The sequence below is a fragment of the Haliotis cracherodii genome, unplaced genomic scaffold (assembly GCF_022045235.1).
Source record: "Haliotis cracherodii isolate W230 unplaced genomic scaffold, xgHalCrac1.p SCAF_3, whole genome shotgun sequence".
NCBI classification, from domain to species: Eukaryota; Metazoa; Mollusca; class Gastropoda; order Lepetellida; family Haliotidae; genus Haliotis; species Haliotis cracherodii.
Window position 1 is genome coordinate 24,129,872 of NW_027266286.1, and position 21,226 is coordinate 24,151,097.

The 21,226-nt window shown below is 38.3% G+C and overlaps 1 protein-coding gene across 2 annotated transcripts; it reads right to left on the reverse strand.

The window, feature by feature from the left end:
• Positions 1 to 960: 960 nt before the first annotated feature.
• LOC139475728 (carbohydrate sulfotransferase 15-like) lies at positions 961 to 19,364 on the reverse strand. Of its 2 annotated transcripts, XM_071258916.1 has the most exons (8): positions 19,323 to 19,364; positions 15,105 to 15,335; positions 14,355 to 14,559; positions 12,164 to 12,295; positions 11,774 to 11,930; positions 1,854 to 2,004; positions 1,557 to 1,704; positions 961 to 1,344 (listed from the first exon to the last, which is right to left on the reverse strand). In XM_071258916.1, the coding sequence occupies exons 2-8, from the start codon at positions 15,324 to 15,326 to the stop codon at positions 1,163 to 1,165; spliced, it is 1,197 nt and encodes a 398-aa protein (XP_071115017.1). In that variant the 5' UTR covers positions 15,327 to 15,335; positions 19,323 to 19,364; the 3' UTR covers positions 961 to 1,162. The 2 variants fall into 2 exon arrangements, with proteins under 2 accessions (XP_071115017.1, XP_071115018.1); XM_071258917.1 differs by lacking the exon at positions 19,323 to 19,364 and having other exon boundaries at positions 15,105 to 15,446.
• Between the last annotated feature and the right edge of the window lie 1,862 nt (positions 19,365 to 21,226).

The window sequence follows — 21,226 nt, forward strand, 5'->3', positions numbered from 1 at the left end:
AATTTGACTATCCTGTTTGGTTTAATAAAGTGTTTGTAAATATCTCTCGTTCTCATGAATTTCTTCAGTTCTGCCTTGTAGTTGCAAAATGAATGACGTCTCGCGATGTTTTATGAACAAAAAAAGTAGTCCCGATGTGACAGAGGTCACAGTTATCCAATCAACACGAATAAAACAAGGTCAACCTTGCAGGACACACGTGTGACGTACGGATTTAATTAGTATTTTATAAGGCTCAAATGCGTCTCAAAAACATTAGAAAATGATAACAAATTAAACTGTTTATAGCTGCAATGATGAGTTGCATTAGGTATACAAAGTTTGTGACAGAGAACTTTTCGATTGAAGAAATTAATAGATAAAAGACATTTGACATTTACTTGTATCACAAGAGTATTCTGGACATTGCATATTTATCACTGGATTGGTTCCATGTTATCGTCTATTAGTTGATGAAACAAGCAGAGAGGAAAGATTCTTTTCATTTGTAGCATCCGGAGTGAGTCAACATATCAATAGAGAGATGTTCACTCTGGCACGTAGGCTTCGGTATTTTCCGATTACGACACACATGAGTTCATGGTCAGATCTAACTTTTAACGAATCAAAATGAGGTATTGGGACATGTGACAAAGACAGGCCAGGCCCAAACACTATAAAATGATACCTTCAACAGTAGGAAAGGAGAGCGCGGTTTGTCAATAGATCGAGTTCTCCCCAGTTAGTGACGAGCCTGACCGGTCTGATCCTGTCGTGTAATGATAGATGGCTGAGAGTAAGTAAAACAATGTGAGTATAAAGCTGGTATTGCGTTTCTTTATTATGCAAGAATGAATGCTGATGGAGACAACTTGGAGTAAGCGTCGTTAGACCCATCACTCCTTGGCTGAGCTCACAAGGCGACTTGCAAAGTCACGGTTTAACTGACCATGATGACCAGGAGCGGCAATACTTTCAATAACTGTAGTAGGGTCCCACTTGACACCCGAAAGCAGTTACGACAGTAACTTACCAACTGTACCTTTACCGTGTGGGTAATAATCTCAAAATATCAACTGTAAATATCAATTATGATTAAAATGAATTAGAAACAATTGTTTGAAGGGAATATTGGTATGAACTGTTTGCTTGTAGGTTATATCCCCGCATTCCATGGCAGATATCAAGTCAGCCACAGAAACTTCCTGTCCTGTAGTATATCTGCAAGATCCCGATTGTATCTGCTGTAAAATGTGTCGAGTAAGACACGGGTCTTTTTAAGCATAGGTCCTTTACTTTTCTTCTTCTTACTGACATTGAGATGAGGCACACTGGCGATGTAAGACAACCACTCTTCAGTGTAATCTGAAATACAATGTGCCTTTGTATGAGTTATCCTAAAGTCGGAATATGTGTATGTGAGTAACTGAGTTGGTATGGGGAATTATGTTGACATATCCCAAACACATAATTATGACAATGTTATCTTTCCTTTCATACTTGTTTATATTTCATGAAACTGTGTCACTAATCGAAAGGAAATTTACGCAACCGGAAAGAAAAAGATAAAAACTCACTTAGTTTTAAATAGTTGTACACTTTTCTTAACTGAGCTTTTGGATCCTGATTGTGGTCCTCTGTTCGCAAGATCAGGAATTGCTCTCTTGAAAAAACCTTCAGCCATTCTCGCATGTACACTGAATAGCACCCAAAGTAAATGAAAGTCTGTGAAAGAAAAATGCGAATTGTAATATGCGATAACGTACATCAATTTAACTCCTCATAGCATCACCATGTCATTCAGCATTACAAATGTACACATAAGTTAATATATCACATCTCTGAACTGTTCACTGGTCAAGAGATATTCCTACCCGAACTGTTCGTGCTATGTCCAGGCTGTACAGACAATGTTCCACCGTGTGGTTCTTCATGCAGGTCTCCTCGATCTGAATATCTCTTGTCACAGCTTCATGGAAATCCTCAGCTGACCGTCCGCCCCGCATCATATAGTCAGAATATAACCTGCAATGATGTCATCTGGCCTTCAGGTGTGCGTAAATATCCAGACGTACGAATGACCAACTGGTCAGGATGTTTTAAACCAATTTATTTTAAACATACATGCTATGAGCTTTGCATTCGAACAGATAATTATGCCGAGAGATCTGACTGAAAATATTACCAATGATAATGGCATTAGAATGTTATATTTAGAAGTTTAACCAAATCAGTTTTATTTGTGTTACATTCTTTAGTTATATCTAATACAATATTTATTTAAATTTCAAATAACTGATTTATGTTGAATAAATATATTTATTGTACTTCAGACATGGTATATTCATAAAATGCAAAGTTATTTTAGTATGTTAAGAAAATGTAAAGGCACCTTCAATGTAGTAATAATATAAAAAGGGGTTAGTGTTTGATTGTAGCCTTCGACAATTCAAATAAAATCAAATATTGATTTTCTACAAATATGACATATATTTCTATAATTTGATGTATCCTTGTCAAAGACATATAATTTTGTTTATTGAATTTTCTCATTCTGTCAAAATACCATTAGAAATACCATTAAAATACCCGTTCTCAGAGGTCATGTATGCCTGGAGACTATCCTGTAATCAGCAGGGTCATAAGCTGTTTATGTGCTACTTTCATGCGTTGTGACCATGACCTTTAAAGTATTTAAAGGTCACCTTAATTCCATATACCCTATTTCAGATAACTATCAATGCGATCATTATGGCTTTTCTCAAATTTAAGCAACAAATCGTAATTTTAAAATCATCTGAAATTTCCTCTAAAAACGTCAATTGTGCGATTCCAACTTTGACATAAACATGTGTTTATGAATCACTATCACACATAGATACCAGGTGTTCTAAAAGACGTGAGTGTATATTTTGCAAAACTGATGGTTAAATACACATCAAAAGCAAGTTAATTGTTCACCTGAAAATCACAAGGAAAAAGAGACACATGTCAAAACAGGTATTTTCATTGGGCATCATTTTAGTCACCTAAAATAGTGTCCTCTACAAATGTACCATCATACTTTTTGCAATCTTCACTGAAGCTTTCAATGGTGTAACCCTGATATAAAAAAAAGGTTGAAGCAAGAATTGAATGACGCTCTTTGAAATCTTGGAAGACAACATGCTCGATTGAACCTCAAAAGCTGTGAAATGTAGGCTGGGGCTGCAGGAATACTGCTCGACATGAAAGAAAAGTTGGAAAGTTGAAGTCATCCCTTCTGTCATAGAGTGAGAGAGGTTTTTGTCACTCTGAATATTTAAGCATAGATCTAAATATGAAAAACACGAGACGGTCTCCTGTGTGTATTGTTAAAAGCATAAAGAAACAGATAATCAAGAAAGGGACCACAACAGGTGCCCATTGGGATACCTACTTCTTGCCTGGATGTCTTACCACCACATTTGATACATATGTTATCAGTGAAGGAGTGCATCATTTCACATTGTTTGCTCAGTAAAACTTCAAATGACATTTGCTTTCATTTTTGACAAATTGTCATGAAGCTTTAAAGATACAGATGTAACTATGTCTGTGGTCACCACGTCTGATGTCAAATACCCCATGGATGAAGGAATTAATTTATCCTTACGTTTGTCGTGTGGTATGACATCAAATATATTGACATAATTGAATTGTCTCAAATACAGTCTATAAATATAATGAAAAGCTTTCCGTGATTGTATGAAAGAATATGGTCATTGAGACAGAGATCTGGTACAGTTACTTACTTACTTTGGAGATTTAACGTATTTCGCACACGGGCCCGGCCAGGCCATTTAATGTGTTTCCGAAAGGGGCGAAAGTGCTGTGTGCAACCCAAGAGGGGGCTTTAGGGGTTTCTTATATAGAATTTTGGAATTTTGAGATTTGGAATAGATGCCGATGGGGTTGGGGAGGAGAACTACGGGAGCTGGGTATGGTGGATGTTTGTTTGTTTGTTTATGTAACTTTGATTTGGTAGATTATAGTGTTTTTAGATGCGTTTTATTAGTTCCGTTTTGATTAAGAATACGCCTAAGTCCTTGAAGTTTTCTAGTTTATTTTGTGGGTTTAGTATTGCTTCTAGAGTGAGAGCCTTGTTTAGATTGAGGGTGGTTTGTAATGCGGTTCGATGTGTTAGGTAGTTTGTGCAGTGGATGAGTGCGTGTTCTGGGGTTTCTAGTTGTTTGCAGTGTGGGCAGTTACCTGTAGTATGTTTTTTAATTTTTTTTAGATGGTTATTTAGGTTGGTGTGTCCTGTTTGGAGTTTAGTGATTACTCTGTCGATTTTTTTTAATGGATGGAGAATTTTTGGTTTGGTTAGTGGTTTGCTGAGTACTTTTTTGATTTGGCTATTTGAGTTTAGATAAAGGTTATGCCATTTTTAGGTGATTTTTTGCTTGTTTACACTTTTAATTTCTGATTTTGTGATTGGTACGTTTAAGCTTATTTCTGGGATTTTGAGGGATAGTTTAGCGGCTTTATCGGCGTTTTCATTACCGTATATTCCTACGTGGGCGGGTATCCACAAGAAGGTTATTTGTTTGCCTTCTCAATTCGGGGGTGGGTGATTAAGTGTGTGTGTGTGTGTGTGTGTGTGTGTGTGTGTGTGTGTGTGTGTGTGTGTGTGTGTGTGTGTGTGTTTGTGTACATAAAATATCTAGAGCGGAATGGTAGTTGGAGTTGGAGTTGGAAAATCATGTTTGCTATGTCCTTCTTAAGGTAGAAAATGCCGCGCATGAATGTATTAATGAGATTCATAGGTACTTGGGGCCTTTGCGTCACCAGTTAGGTCGTTTGAGCTTTTAAGTATTTGATTTATTAATTTAGGTCGGTTTTTGGTATTTTTGTTTTGGAGGGCTTGCAGTCCACTTAGGGAGTCGGTAAGTATTAGGATTTTGTTTTTGTTTTTCGGATTCTTGATTATGGAGGGCTGAGGCCATGTCCATTAGTTCTGCCGTGAATATTGATTGGTTGTTTGGGAGTCGGAAGGATTGTGTGGTTTTAGTTGGTTGTGTGGTATGGACTCCGAAACCTGTGTGTTTGGAGGTCGGATCTGAGGATCCGTCCGTGTAAATGTGACACCAATTTGGCCAATTTTCGTGTATGTATGCTAGTGTGTTGGTTTTAGCTATGTTTGGGTCGGTTTGTTTATTTATTTGGCTAGCTAGTGTTGTGTCTATTTTGGGTATTTTAAGTTTAGGGGTGAAGATATTTGATTGTTTGCAGTTTTGTTTAAGATTTTTAATTTGGTGTTCATTGAGGTAGTTTGTTATTCTTTGGGATATTGGGGTAAGTAAGGGGTGTTTACGAGCTAGAGCTTGGTTTTTGGGGCTGATATTTTGGTTTATTAAGTTTTGGATGAGAGGGTTTGATTGGGACGCGGCCCAGAAATTTAAGCTTAGATGTTCCCTGCGTAGACTTAGTGGCATTTCTCCTGTTAAGGCCTGAAGTGAAGTGTAGGAGGTGCCATGTTGGGTGCGTGTAATTAGTTTGAGGGCCTGATATTGTATTGAGTCAAGTTTTCTGGTATAGTTGCTGGGCCCAGCAATATATCTATCTTTGAACGGGTTTTTATGGAGCTTTGGAAGCCAGTACAAAAGGTCAAAGGTACTGTTGCGTGCTTTTGGCAGATTGTATCCTTAGTAAACATATTGGTCTTAATTGATATTTCACTTATACCCTGTTATTTGATCAAACATTTAATGGCATTATGCTGAACTATGATGGTTATGTTACGTGAAGCCTTGTCAAAGCTAAAACCTTACTTCATTGTAAAGAAAGATGGTATGAATTAAATCGAACATTTTCTAAAAACGTGAAAGCGATACATTAGGAGAGCTTTGTTGTGACAAGGTGAGCTAACAATTAAAGCTATCAATACATAAAGAGTTTTGTTTTTGTTTTTTAAATATACATCCATGCTATTTGATCAACAAGAAATATATCTACAGCCTAAATGTAAACAGACATGCATATGGTTACATATCTATATTCGTTTTCCTAAAACAAACAATGGCTGCTTACAGTATCCTGATGTGGATTCAGAATATGTCAACCGTACATTATGCTTATAAGTGTAACCTGAAGAGAGGGTCAATTAGTCAATCCCTGTGACTCATGGCGTGCACAGCTGCTCTGGGGAGTCAATCCCTGTTATTTATCTGACTAGAAGTCATGGCGTGCATAGTTGCTCTGGGGTTCAGTCCCTATTACTTAGCTGATTAGAAGTCATGGCATGCATATTTGCTCCTGCTTTCGTACACTAGTTAGCCTAACCCTGATTCGATTATTATTATTATTATATCTTAATGAATTTACTGTTGATGCGTTTTTCTTAATTGGCATGAACGATCCGGGAATATTGTCAATATACAAATGTACATTGTCGAAAGTCAAGCACCACGTGATATATGTAATGTCCCAATTGACATGCCGTGTCACGTGACAAGTAATTTTTGTCAGAAAACAAAGCGTCAATAATTCATGTCAACCCTTCATAAATATAACACTAATATGTCAGATGGGGGTTAGGGATGCATCTATGTATCATTGCTGTACTCGTGACCCTACATAAATCTCACAGACACGAAAATAACCATCTATGAAGTTATTTTGACCACAAGTGTGCAAGAACATCTACGTATGTTAACACTGAAATTCACCAAATGTAAAGAATAGTTGTTTGTTGTTTAACACCGCACTCGGCAGTATTATAGCAGCTATATGATGGCTGTCTGTAAATAATTACATATGAGTACTTTGAAATATTTCATGCAAAAATAAGCCCGATTCTATTGTATGGATCAGATATATGGGACCCGGAACATTTGGATGTTATTGAAAAGGTACATGTGTATGCATGTAAACAGTTTTTGGTGTAAAACCTAGCTCACAAAACTAAAGGGTACATTGTAGAAGGGTTTCCATGTATCTCTATATAGCTATTTAAAGGTTATGAAAACTCAATACGATACTTGAGTAGATGTAAAATATAGTGCTTCTACAGATTTGAGTGAGTGAGTGAGTGAGTATGGTTTTACGACGCTTCTAGCAATATTCCAGCAATATCACGGAGGGGACACCAGAAATGTCTGGAATCGAACCCGAGTCTTCGGCATGACCCTTTAACCACTAGGCTACCCCACCGACCCTCTTTTGCACTCCCCCCCCCCCCCCCCCCCCCCTCCCCCACAAAAAAAATAAAAAAAATAGGGAACATTTTGTTTTCAGGTGAAACTACAAGTAAGTACACCAATGTCTGGCAATGAAAGTAAGTTATTTAATTCGCAAGAACATTTCCGATGAAATTAAGCTCCAAACACAACATTGTGACAGTCGTGAAACACAGCACGTGCAAGGGGTGGTTTGCCAGATTTACCATTGTCACTCAGACCAGGTTGTGATCAGACGCATATTCTTTTCTTGGAAGAATACGCTCTAAGACTTTATTAAACACATTTCATCATTAAGGAAGCAACAGCATTGGTCATGCCATATATGCGTGTCATAGGCATGATCTGACAATGTTTAGTCTAAAACATCCTTTCAGAATTGTATGTCACCTGTTAATTTATATTGTCCTGCACAGGAGAGGTAGAAAACTGCAAAAGAAGCTATTTCTCAATTTTGTTGTAGCCCACAAGATTTATTTAAGTTAAGATAATACTTAAGACAATAAGAGTGACACACACACAGGAACAAATAAATCGTAAATAAGAACTATAACATGTTATAAAGCCAAGGTGACGGATAAACAAAGTTAAGCAGCACAAGTAATACAAAAGGTTTAATCTTAAAAAACTGATGATGTATAACACAACCAAGTTTCCTTAACGATTATTTAATAGGGAACTGCTAACAGGAATACAAGACATTTTAGATCTTTTGGATTTAAATTTTGGAACTTGTATACACGTCCGGATGGTAAAAGCGGATAAAAGGAAGATCACCTAAAATTCTTCCAGCTAACCTAGAAACTCTGTAAGTATACAGCTATTCTATGGATTCGAACAGCCGTCCTGAGATTTTGCCTCCCAAATTGATGAGTTTGGCTCTGTGTTGAGAGGGATCTATTCCACGGCCATTGCACCCGAACAGGATGACTGTTCACATGCATTGTATACCGTACAATTAAATCGACAGCTCAGCTGACCTGAACTCAACTGAACTTTATATCAGCATCATCAGAGGTACAGCTTTGATACATCAACAAATAATAATACAGGACAGGGTTCAGGTACAAGACATATTGATAGGATTAAAGTGCAGGCTGAAAATCTTACAAAATGTGGATAATATTCTAAATATTTCTAAACTTTTGCTATTAAACAGCAAATTCATTTTGTACACATTTAATGTGAAAAGTAAAAGTATGTTTCAATCAGCTGTTTTCTCTCATTTTGAAATTGTGGACAGATAAGTAGATAGTGGAACTCATCACCTAACTCAAATGATTTACAGCACAAACCAAATTCAACACTTTGAAGTGATTATAAATAAAATCTTTCTCAACCTATGCCTCTACAATCAAATCCGTTGGGTAATCTACTTTGTGCACGATAGCATATTACTAATCATATAGCGGCTTAGGAGAGGAGAGTATGGCAGATTTTGATTGTAAACTGTTTTGAGATTCTTGCTGTATCAATTTCTTGGCATCAGAAAAGGAAATATTGTTGGTATATTTGATCTTAATAATGTTGATTTCCCTTTCAAAGACTAGACATTGTTTGGAAGAGGACATGTGCTCAGCGTTGCAGTTGGCACATCTGATGTCACTTGTGCAATCAGAGCTGTCGTTATTCTTACTGCAACGGGAGCAGACTGCAGAGCTATGACAGGACTTGGCGCCATGGCCAAACTGTTGACACTTGAAACATCGCAGTGTATGTGGTATATACACATCCACGCCGATGTTGAAATAAAAAGCTTTGATCTTTTCTTGTAATGCGTTTACTCCTTGAGATTTTAGTTCCTTTGCAATCTCCTCTTCTAACATGTCAGACAGGCATTTGGTTCGGTCGCGGACTATGACCCTACAGGAATTCAAAGATTTATGTATAGATTCAGTATTTGCAGTATAGGTTAAATGATGTGCATTCAACAAATTTATGGATTGTTGTCTCTTGAGACGAGTGACGTTTTTAACGTCACCACGAATTCCTTGATTCCGGAGGTCGATAATGCCAGATTGTCCCATGAGCCACCGCCTCCTGACATGGGACTCTAGGCATATTAGAAACATATACAGAAGTTGATGTTTTCCAGAATTACTGTGTGGAATATAAGAAGATATATATTCAAAAGTAAAATGGACCTTGCACAAGGCATGGCGTGACCAGCCGATTGATAGACTCGGGCCCATTCTACCACTCGTCTAAGTGAAGTAAGGGTCGAAAGTAGTTGGTTGGGCAAAAGGAACACCTGTTCCTGGCTCCAGTGCCTCAACCACCAGAATCCTGCCTCAACCGAAACAGGGGCGCAGCCCACTGCAAACAGGCTGACCAATTCGGTCGTCTTTTATGACCAGCAATGGGGTGCTGAGGAGGCATTCTTGTCTGCCCCGGGTCCCCACAGGGAGGTGACCTAGACTACCAGTTGTCGGATGTTCTTTTTTTGTGGGAGCCCCGGTGGCTTTGTGGGTTTGATCGTCGTCTGTGTGTGCTGGCGATTAGGTGTCTCACTCTGGTAGTGTGGGTTCGAATCACGAAGTACGAGAATCTGTACTTTACTAAGACTTTACTTTACTTTACTTTACTTGGGTGTTGGGGGTGGGGTGGTGATTAAGTGTGTGTGTGTGTGTGTGTGTGTGTGTGTGTGTGTGTGACTGTTGGACATAACATAAAATATCTAGAGCGGAATGGTAGTTGGAGTTGGAGTTGGAGTTGGAAAATCATGTTTGCTATGTCCTTCTTAAGGTAGAAAATGCCGTGCATGAATGTATTAATGAGATTCATAGGTACTTGGGGCCTTTGCGTCACCAGGAATATCCATAGAAGAGATTTAATTGAGGATCGGGTGAACACAATATGCGACCTGGTAGATTGTGTGTCATCAAACCGAACAACGTTGGTCTAGAAAAAACTAGAAAAACGGGGTACAACACCCAGATAATACGCTTCACCAAGTAACACCAGAGAAAGTCAGTAAAAGACTAAAAACTGCCCCATAATTATGTATGACAGACTAATCGGGTAGTGTTACATGTATATGTGAAAACAAAGTTATTAAAATGAAGAGCATCACTGTTAAAAGTTTCTAACAAACGTGTATAAGTGTTATATCTTCACTGCAAAATATCGACGTGTGCTTGTCTTTAGCATTAACATTCAAATACATGCTATCTGTATCAACGATATTGTCTTCGTTTCACCGGTGAGAAAGCGTTAGCCTTACTGTCTCGTAGTATATATATATATATATATCTGCAAGAAATTTGTTTTTTACGATACAGTTTCTTCTGTAAATCACGTTTGCACAAGCGCTTGATAACAGCCTAGAGTTTGGGTGTTTCAGTAGTTTAAATTCCTGCGCTTAATATTAAAAGGTTATATGAGAGGATGACTTAAGGCGTTAATGTATATCTGAAGATGACATAAATAGAACAATAAGTAGCACTTCAGTATCTAAAACGTAAGGGAAGCATTTAATAATTAAATTCAACAATTCTCTCTTTAAGTACTTTTTCCTAACTTAAAAGTATTAATCGTTTTCCTGAACACAGCCTTTCATGAGCCCTGCGCTTTCCTCATTATTTTAACTAAAATTGTTACCGTTTTCATTGTGTTAGTAAGGGGCGGTCGGGTACCCTAGTGGTTAAAGCGTTCGCTCGTTACGCCGAAGACCCAGGTTCGATTCCCGACATGGGTACAATGTGTGAAGCCGATTTCTGGTTTCCCCTGCCGTGATATTGCTGGAATATTGCTAAAAGCGGCGCAAAACCATACTCACTCACTCACTCACTCGCTTAATACAAGGGATTGAGCCAGAATATTGTGGAGAGAACACTTCGTGATTGTTGTCATCTCAGTTATCGGTACATAGGAAACGTCCAAGGTGAAGGTCAGCTGCCATCCATAACGCGTATGTCCCCCGTTGGAATCGACAGTGGCCTCACTCACTCATTGTGTTAGTTAATGAGACGAAATGGGTGTCGACCAAGTACGTGCCATTTAATTTAAGCGACATTGTTCGATTACGATCTTATCATGAGAATGTGTTTATGAACCACTCTCAAATAGTTATGACCATGACTACTAGGAAAGAATTCGCGAAATCGCGCATGCACTGAACGGAAAATGTGGACAAGGTAATAAACAATCCGCATGCGCAGAACAACTGAATTCAGCACTTCCGCTAAGCGATACGAGTACAACGTCAAACTCCGGGCTGGAATCTAACAGGCGAGAACTGACCAATGAGATGTGAGATGTAGAAATTCCGGTAGAGGCTGTCGCTTGTATGACAATGTCAATCAAGAAAATGAGGAGCTTGAAGATATCATTCTCTCCCAGTAAATTCCGATGTCAAACAACAACGTTATTTTGACGGAAAACGATGCTTCGAAAGCGTCCGAAAACGTCGTTTTCCCGTTCAATGAACATACACAAAAAACGACGTTTTCGTGATTGCAGTGTTAACAGGCAGGCGTTCTAAACCTGGAATGTTACTGACATCAACGTTAAATATCATTCATTAACTCATTTACCCTTTATACGACAGTTAGGAAAATAAACCAAGGTTCAGTAAATCCAAACCAGGCACCTACCTGTCAGTTGGATTTCTGAGGATGAGAATAAACTTCGGATCTGTATACACGTGTCTCATGAGATGGGGTGTCAGAACCACTGGTTTCTCTAAACCTACATTTTGTGGTATTTTTGGCCATCCCACGAAATTTTGAAAATCGGCCGGGGTTGCATCACCTGGACGAACAAGACGAAGTTAAAGAGCAAGCAATTGCACGTTTGTTTTAACGCCGCTCAGCAAAATATTTCACTTATATCAGGGCGTGTTAGCTGCGTGTGAAAGGAGGCGGGACCACTTTGATCAAAACAAGGGGTACAATGCTGACAAACATGGAAACATAATCGAAGTGCGAACTAGGGATTTTCAAATTGTCAAATATTCATCAAATGTATTAATCAGGTATATTTACCTGTGATCATGTTGTGGTGGCCTGTGTCTGAAGTTGTCTCTTTTATCCGGTGTGTAACAGTATCAAACTTTTGTTGATAGCAGCTGAAGTTGCATGGTGTCTCCGCTTTCATTTTTAAAACTTGTTTAGAACCTATCAGTGATTGAAATATCAAGGAGTCATACTTTATTTGTATGTTGTTGAACAAATATATGCGCAACAATATATGCTTTCAAGATTATCAAACATGTTCTACCGCATTTTATATTGCATTCTTAGCCACACCAAAATGTAGCCGCGTATCAAACATTGATCACTGTCACTAAACTGACAAGTGTAAATTGGCACGGCTCCCATGGCCGAAAGCTATGCACATCCAGGACGGGACTCAACCCAAAAAAGTACGAGAATCTGTACTATGCTAAGAAAGTGTCATCCCAAGTATAAGTATATTTGACCACTTAGTAAATGGCATTGTGTGTTCATATTACAGATGAATGTTCTGAATAAGACAGGAGTCACGGGAATAGTGTTGGAAGCAGGCAGAAAACTCGATAGGTATCCCTTCAGCACTAGGCAAGTAGAGAGGTCGCAATCTCAAGGCAAGTTGAGAAAGAAAGGCCCTCGTCTCTCACTTATGCATGTTCAAACAGCCTTTAGAGACTTCGACCTAGGGGGCTAGTGTACAACACTAGTTGTCCCGTTTCAGGATGTGAGTATGTCCTTGAAAACTGAGCTGCCTTGGCGAGATCTGTTGCTTTTCTTTCCCGTTTTGTTGAACTTCATAAGGACTCGGCTGTTGTGGAGATACTATAAACTTTTGAAGCACTTAACACTGTGCAAGTTGACAATTTTGTGTTTCAAAGTCGTTTTTGTCCACCGCCACTAATTCTGAGGCCTGTGAGAACTCGTGCTTCGGGAACTTGGTGACAGACATGTCGGTGAGCCCACTTTCATTTAGCCACGATTAAAAACCGCCACTCTCTATCGGAGCCATGACGACCGTCCTCCAAACTTGCAAATTGGACTGAGTCGCATCCTCTGACCTTAATGGCGCACGCGAAGGAAGCTGCTTGCGACGTCACCAGCACGTATTGGATTCTAGTGAAGTTAAACACAAACAAACAAAACAAAAGAAACGCGCATACCATATATGTCGGTTAACATATGACGAATTATTCATAATCAAGAGGTATTAGAATGGTTTGATGCACAAACGAATATACTGGAATGATGTGTGAGCCAACGCTCATGAACGCATCACATGTGACGTCATAGATCCATGACTTGAGATGCATCAACTGTCTCGTGCAGGATAAGCGTGTAAAGTTTGAAAATCACGTGCAGCATATCGGGATAGGAATAAAGACACTCCGTGGTAACACTTGACTGATTGTTAGTTGTCATTAATTTGTACACATGGGAAACATCTCTTCTTGACGTACATACTTCCCTCTATGTTTCTATGGTTGGCATTTCTTTTGGCGGTAAGTATAGTATATTCATAATTTATTAGAATTTGAAATCGAATAAAACAACGTTTCCATGTTACATGTAAAACCACTTTTACAAAATGCAACAGACAACTGAAAACATTGCTAAGTTTATCGTGTAAATCGATTTAACGAGCTGGAAGATCATAGGATGCAGTCGGGTATACAGACAACTCAAAATATCATTCAATGCATAAGGAGCACAGAACTCACCAGTAACATGCCACGTTTGTCGGCACTACCACAGAGAAAGGGCCATTGGTATGGTCAGTTGGGAGCCAGACACAACACCTTCGATAGATATTTTGGTTGCATTCGTGCAACAATCATTGTCACTGTCAGGTTACCGTCACAAAACCGATAGACAGGGCAGACAATGGACACACCAAAGACAAGCAGAATATGTGTCTCCACATTGAACGCAGATCGCTATTTGCTTATTCTTGGCTGTTATAGTCTTCAACTGCCTCAGGACACGCATATTGTATACAACATTAAAGTTTTAATTTCTAGGGAGCAAGTTCTAGCTCTTCAGACCGCATGGCAAAGTGAATGTGTATCGTCGTCTGAGAGGTCTGTGTACAGTGAAACAAATAAACTGTAAAGACCGCAAGTTTTGGTTTGTATGTACCAATACACTTTAAAGTGAATGTAATTTAAACTCTTGTCAATCATTCACTCATCCATACACGGTAGTATTATAATAATGGAAGTATTACCATATTTTCTACAGCACCAGTAATGGATTTCCTTCTGTTCCAGAAAGACGTCTTCATGGGTCCTTATGCGGTAGGCGAGGTCGGTGGTCCCCGACTTGCACACCCCCAGAATATGGAAGTAAGGGATGCACCTGAGACGTAACTTCCCATCCTCTTTCGCGTACCAGCAGGGGTTCTTAAAGTCCGACATATATCGGGGTCTTTCCTGTAACATAAGACACTGTGACATCATCACAAAACAGCACTTCATTAATGTTTTGTATATGGCATGATTTGCAAACGCAGCATCCTCTGCGTATGTACTGTGGACCATGTGGTGTGATAAGACAGTATGATCTCAATAAATTTCTTTGTGACCAAGTATCGTGAGCAACCTCCTACCAGTTGTGAGTGAGTGACTTGGGGTTTGGCGCCGCTTTTAAATTTATTCCTGTTATATCACGGTTTGTTGGCTTAATGTGGGAGGAAAGCCCGAAGTGATGCAGGTCTCAGACGTTTACCACTTCGGTGAAACCCACGAGCACGTGTATGGTGCTGACAACCCTACAAACATAATCAGGGCGAACCCGGATTCGAACCCACAATCATAGGTTTCTGGCGTGCTCAAGGTACGCAACTCTGCAAAGCGAATCCCGGCGCCTTAGACGACTAGGCCACCCGTGCCCCCGACACACCCAACGCCCTCTTGTTCGAGGTTATTTGATTTATATCCCAAGGTGGTTGTAGCAATGAAGCAAATCCTTCACATACCATACAAAACAGATCCTCTGCTTCATTTGGTCCTGGTCCCACACACTGAATGTCAAGTTTCACTGACGTGTCGTTTACTCTGTTGGATTCTGAAACGTATCCATTTGAAAACATGTGCGTGCTGGTTTCATAATGGTCCATTCCACTGCCATACCAGAAAAGCCACTGTGAAACACACAGACCCAGCATCAATAACACCAATCCTCCTAATTTGAGCTGCATGGTGAGGTACTGTAAAGAGACATGTGTTCGGATTTCGTATTCCTAAAATAAATTTCAATTTCGTAAAGTAAAGTAAACATTTTTCACCGCCTAAGATACTGGTACATGGGAGGCTACGCTGATATTCTATAGCCGGATATCAACGTTAAGTGTAAGATTCACTTTGACCGGACCGGAGAGTGAACATTTCTTTGTATTGACAGGTGGATCGATGCTCATGATGTCAATCACTTGATTGGCTGGTCCAGAATCGATTATTTACAGACCGCCGTCATATAGCTGTAATATTGCTGAGTGCGGCGTAAAACAACCAACCAACCAAGCATAAAAACTTACTTTTGACAGAGTTGGAATCGCAGAATGGACTCTTCTATCCGATGCAATTCCCTATGCTCGCGTGTTTGTTTCAGGTGAACCTTTGACTTGCCTTTGCATGTGCGTATGACCGGTGCCACCGGTGGGGCAGGATATGCTAAACTTTTCGCGAACACCTTGTATCATCACTATTTGATAGTGGTTCATAAACACATGCTCATGATCACTATACAGTCGGACTCATATAATTGAATCTGCATCAGGCAAATATTTCTTATGAATATGAACAGGCTTTCGGCGATTACTTAGCATATATTTCTTTTGATAATGGAAACAGGTTTGTCACTTTCAGTTATACTTGTTTGTTTGTTGTTTAACGCCGCACTCAGCAATATTCCAGCTATATGACGCCGCTCTGTAAATAATCGAGTTTAGGCCAGACAATCCAGTAATTGATATCATGAGTGGAAGACAAACGTTCACTATATATAGCTCTTGCTATAATTTGCTATAGTTTACATACATCTCTTTGTATTACATATATAAATATGTATATAACAAAAAATATATTCTATCTTGTTCTACCAAACCACCGTTCCATTTAATATCCAATAAAGGTCAGTCGGTGTATTTTCGACTTTACAACATATATTTTTAAGTGAAGCATCTCTTCTTCATTTAATAACTAAAGCAAAAAAAACCTTTCCATTTGCAATTGAAATCTCTGCATAACGCGGAGTCAATAGTACGATTCCGACTAAATGAGCATGGGTTTATGAATCCCTAATACAAAGCTAAATGCAGAGTACATTGTACGATTACGACTGTGTCAGGAGCACGTGTTTTTGAACAAAGGAAAACAATATACTAGTATGTATTTTCACACTCATAACCACTCACACATTCTTCTGTGTCTTCACATTCTAGTCAGCAAAAAACATAATTTAACTGAGCTAACTTAAGTCTAAAAGATAAGTACGATGGGTCCTTAGGAAGATTTTAGATTATAAGTGTTTTGTAATGTTTTGTTGAATTAAATGTTCTTTCAGTTAACGGAGTATCATCATTCCTCGGCTTGATAACCGACGGGAAAACAGCTTCATGTGAAGGTTTAAGTCTCTTGCGGGGATTTGTGATATTTTCTCATTGTTAATGGTATGTACGTGTTTTTGGGGGGCAGCTGCCGGATTTGGTATAAGGTGGTTTTAAGTAAGATAGGGCGACGGTGTGATATATTTACATAAAAGACAAAGTTGTCGTTTCCGTCTACGTTCTTGCAACCGTTTCCAAGCAGTTTCAAAATATAATGGTGCTCGCGATGTATATTTTGGTAGCCTAGAAATGATTCCAGCTGCTTTCAAGTGCAATCTTTCCAGTCTATCACTCTGATCTATTGTACACCTATACCGAAACCTCACATACGTATTCAAATGGGCCTGATGAAAACCTGATACATTATATTGAGAGCGTCTCGGTTTAACATCATTAAGAAATATTTTTATCTTCCTTTTGTGAGAATATAACAGCTTGCGTTTCGTCAGGATTGTATAAAATCAACCAACTTTTGGCCCATTCCTTTAAAAAAGCTAAACTTCTGTACATTTTATTTTGTATCATTGCACAACATCTTGAAGACTCCAAGTGATGTGTAATCAGTCTTGTAATGCAGCTTGGATTATCTGCTACGTCATTAATATGAAGAGTAAAAAGAAAAGGCCCTAAGGCTGACCCTTGGGTAACCCAGCCTTCTTTTAACTTGTCTATAATATAATATACAAAAACATCTTTGCTGAGCATGCATGTAATTTATACAGATTCACTGGGGTAGCAATATATGTGCATCTCAATAAGAGGGACAGTTACTTGATTGTTTAGTTTTCTCAATGTTCCTAATCGTGAATTATTAAAAAGTAAATTCATTTTATGTATGTTGGGTTTAATGTAGTAGAATCTGTGTAAAAATTGTTTTCTTTCGTTTTCTAAAGATGGACAAATAAACAAATAATTGAATTCATCACCTATGTCAGATGAATTACAAAGTGGGCATTTCCTTTTGGTTAAAGGTATTTTTTTCACCAAGTTTCAATAGGGAGATTGTGGTTACAATTCTAAACTTAAGTAAGACTCGCCAAACGTTTTCCTGCAGTACACTTAAATGGTATTCAAAATATAAGCAATCATTTTTATGATAATATACATTGTGACATTAGAAGTCTTATCTCTTGCACTTGTTCAACACTGTAGGTTATCGTCATTTAATATTTCATGGACTAAATGTTTTAGATAAGTAGGATTTAAAAAGCTTTGTAAAAACCAGATGTACATGTAGCAAAGTCCAAGTTCGTCAAAAGTTCGTTTGCTATATGTAATACATATATGTTTACTTTTTCCAAATAGGTCGTCACTGAAAAACAATTTGTATACAAGAAAGGATAATTTCCAGGAGAGTAATTTTGCCCAAATGGACCAGAACATTCACTCAATATTTGTATAATATAGCGTGTATATAGCTAACTACAACGGACCAGAACATTCAGTCAACATTTGTATAATATAGCGTATATAAAGCTTACCACAACGGACCAGAACATTCACTAAACATTTGCATAATATAACGTATATTTTGCCAACAACAACGAATCAGAACATTCACTCAAAATTTACATAATGTATGTACAAAGCAGACTGTGGCGAATAATACTAAATTACTACTTAACTAGATATTGGTCAACACAAAATTCAGAATAAGTATTGGGTTTTTAAAAGCTTATGTAATGCATTAATAACTGTCAAAGATATCGTCTGCTGTGAATGTTAGAGATATGCGATCGACTTAGGTCATCGGATTGTTGGCGTTACCAGCAGTGTTTGTCAATCCATCCATTACATGGAACATTGTATGTTGACAGATCGATCAATATGACATGAACTCCATTATCAGCATTCAGTATAGGGTTTGCGTTCTCAAAAAAGCTGTTTAATACAATAACTGTCAAGGACATCGTCTGCATCATTAAATAAGAATACAGTAAAAATTGAAATTGTGGTAAAAGTTCACATTATGTCACTATCAGATAATTGTATCAATAGACGACAACAAAAATGATCAGAAGCCCATTCTAAACTGATAATGATCACTGATTAATTAAACCAGGGCAAATATACATGCTCATTAGCTAAACAATTGTAGAACAGTATTCAAAGATAGTAGCTAAAACAACACTTTGACAAGATATTGACAAGATGCCACGCCAGCCAATTATGTTGGCTGCGACCAATAACCTGGGAATCAATTAACTCACCATTCTTTGAGTGAATACCCCCAACGGGCCTAAATAGGGAGAAATAAACCCTGAGTGCTTATCCTTACAGCACGTTTCTTGGACAATAAAATATACGAAACACGCCTGAATAGCAAACAAGTCTTATAGATTAAAGTTTCAGTTACTAGACTGTCCAAGGAAATACTAGACTTCCCAAATAAACAAGATATTTGACCTGTGGCGAATGAACATTCAGGTTAAATATAAGTAGTGTACCTGCAAACATGTTGCAAATAATCCTGGAATCACGTTTTCAACTTGAACATGGATACACCTTTTCTTGAGCTACAAAGTACCTTTACCAGATTGAATGAAAAGCTTTACTTAATTTAAAGCATGAATGAATATTGAAACTTACCTGTCAGTCAGCACGCATGAAATGCAACAAGTGTCCGTGAACAGGATGTGTCTGTGTTGCTCCAAGACTTTATCACTGCATGATCACTTGGTGACAGATTGGCGTTGTATACTGCTTACAAGGTAGCGGCATTCAGATCAGCTAGAGTCATGGTCTTCCCCTGCTGTTGCCACATACATCTCTGACAACTAAATATGTGCATAACTCTGATTTAATGTTTTAGTTATTGTTGCTCGATGCACATAGTACAGCGGACAAACCCAGAGCACAAATTTCAGCAGGGTCAGTCAGAGATTAGAAGGGACATAAATCGTTCTCAAGATATTACTGGTAATGACAGTACTTCATAGAAATTGTCAAAAAAAACACAGTTGAAAGAATATTGCCAATTGCTTTAGGCGATGGGTGCTGTCATATTTCTTTATTTGTTAAGAATAATGCATGATCTTTCAAACGCTTCAACAATTTGTGAACAGGTATTCAAAAACCTGAAGCAAGCCATTACAACGGCCCCTATCCTTGCATACCCTGACCAAAGCAAACAGATCCCCACAGCCGATTCATCTAAAACTAACCTAGTGTTATAATCTGTACTTTAGGCTAACTAAATTCGCATCACTTAAATAAGTTAAATGTTGATTCATTATTTAAAATAAAATCGACAAAAGCCACTCCATAAACTTCAGAAATATTATGAGCATGTGTTTTCGGATTACTATCATATAGTGACGATACCAGGTGTCGGATTCAATCATGTCAACCATAAGACAAATGGCATCTGAAGTTCACTGAAAAAATTATATGTGAAATGCTGGACTTACGCATTGATAACATCTATTTTATATTTGGGAATAACAACTAATATACATCTGGTTTGACATCTACATGTCTGTGGGGCCAAGGTGGAGTGATATTGCTCATTATTCTTTCCGAAGAAAGGGAGATTGGCGTCAAAGAAAGAAATACTATTTTTGTTTATATCACAATATCAAGTGTTACCCATATGGACTTATGTTTACCTTGATGTCATTCTATTTCCATTCACACACTGTTGCATAATTGTTATCTGTCATATGTCCAGGTCTGTGGACGGGTAAATCTATTGTTATGGACGGTGTAGACATTGCTGACATCGGACTTAATGATCTCAGGGAGAAACTTGCTATCATACCACAGGCATCTATCTGTCTTATAAGCATATCCGCATGGTATTGATATCAGTAACCTGCATAGCAACATCTTCTTCAGAAACATCTCTCATTGATTTCTCACCGACTTCTGTACCTGAGTTTGAATATACAAAATCGAGACAAACGACAATTCAGGAACTTATAAATGTACAACCCAAATTATGTTTTCAGCAATATTTCTGTATGTTATCTCAGAACTGGACATTCAATTTACCTCATTTTTATAGTTCTCTTCTGATTAGTCCCAGTCAAACTACTTTTGAAATTAGAGATGCTTCACAAATCATCATTTATTTATTTATTACAATAACGGACAACGCCAGCTATTATGTGTGACTGGAGATCCGTGAAGATCCGTGATAGAATAGATCTTCAGCAATCCATGCTTGTCATAAAAGGCGACTATGCTTGTCGGAAGAGAGGCAACTAACGGGATCGGGTGGTCAGGCTCGCTGATTTTATTGCTGCATGTCATCGTACCTCAAAATGCGTGGATCGATGCTCATGATATCAATCAGTGGATTGTCTTGTCCAGTCTCGATTATTTACAAACCGCTGGAAATAGCTGGAATATTGCTGAGTGCAACATAAAACAACACACAAATAAACAAAAATGTTTGACCCGAACACTCTTGAAGAAATCCAAGGTCCTTGTTATTGATGATGCAATAGCACGTGACAGATGACAAGATCCAACAGATCATCAGGTCAGAA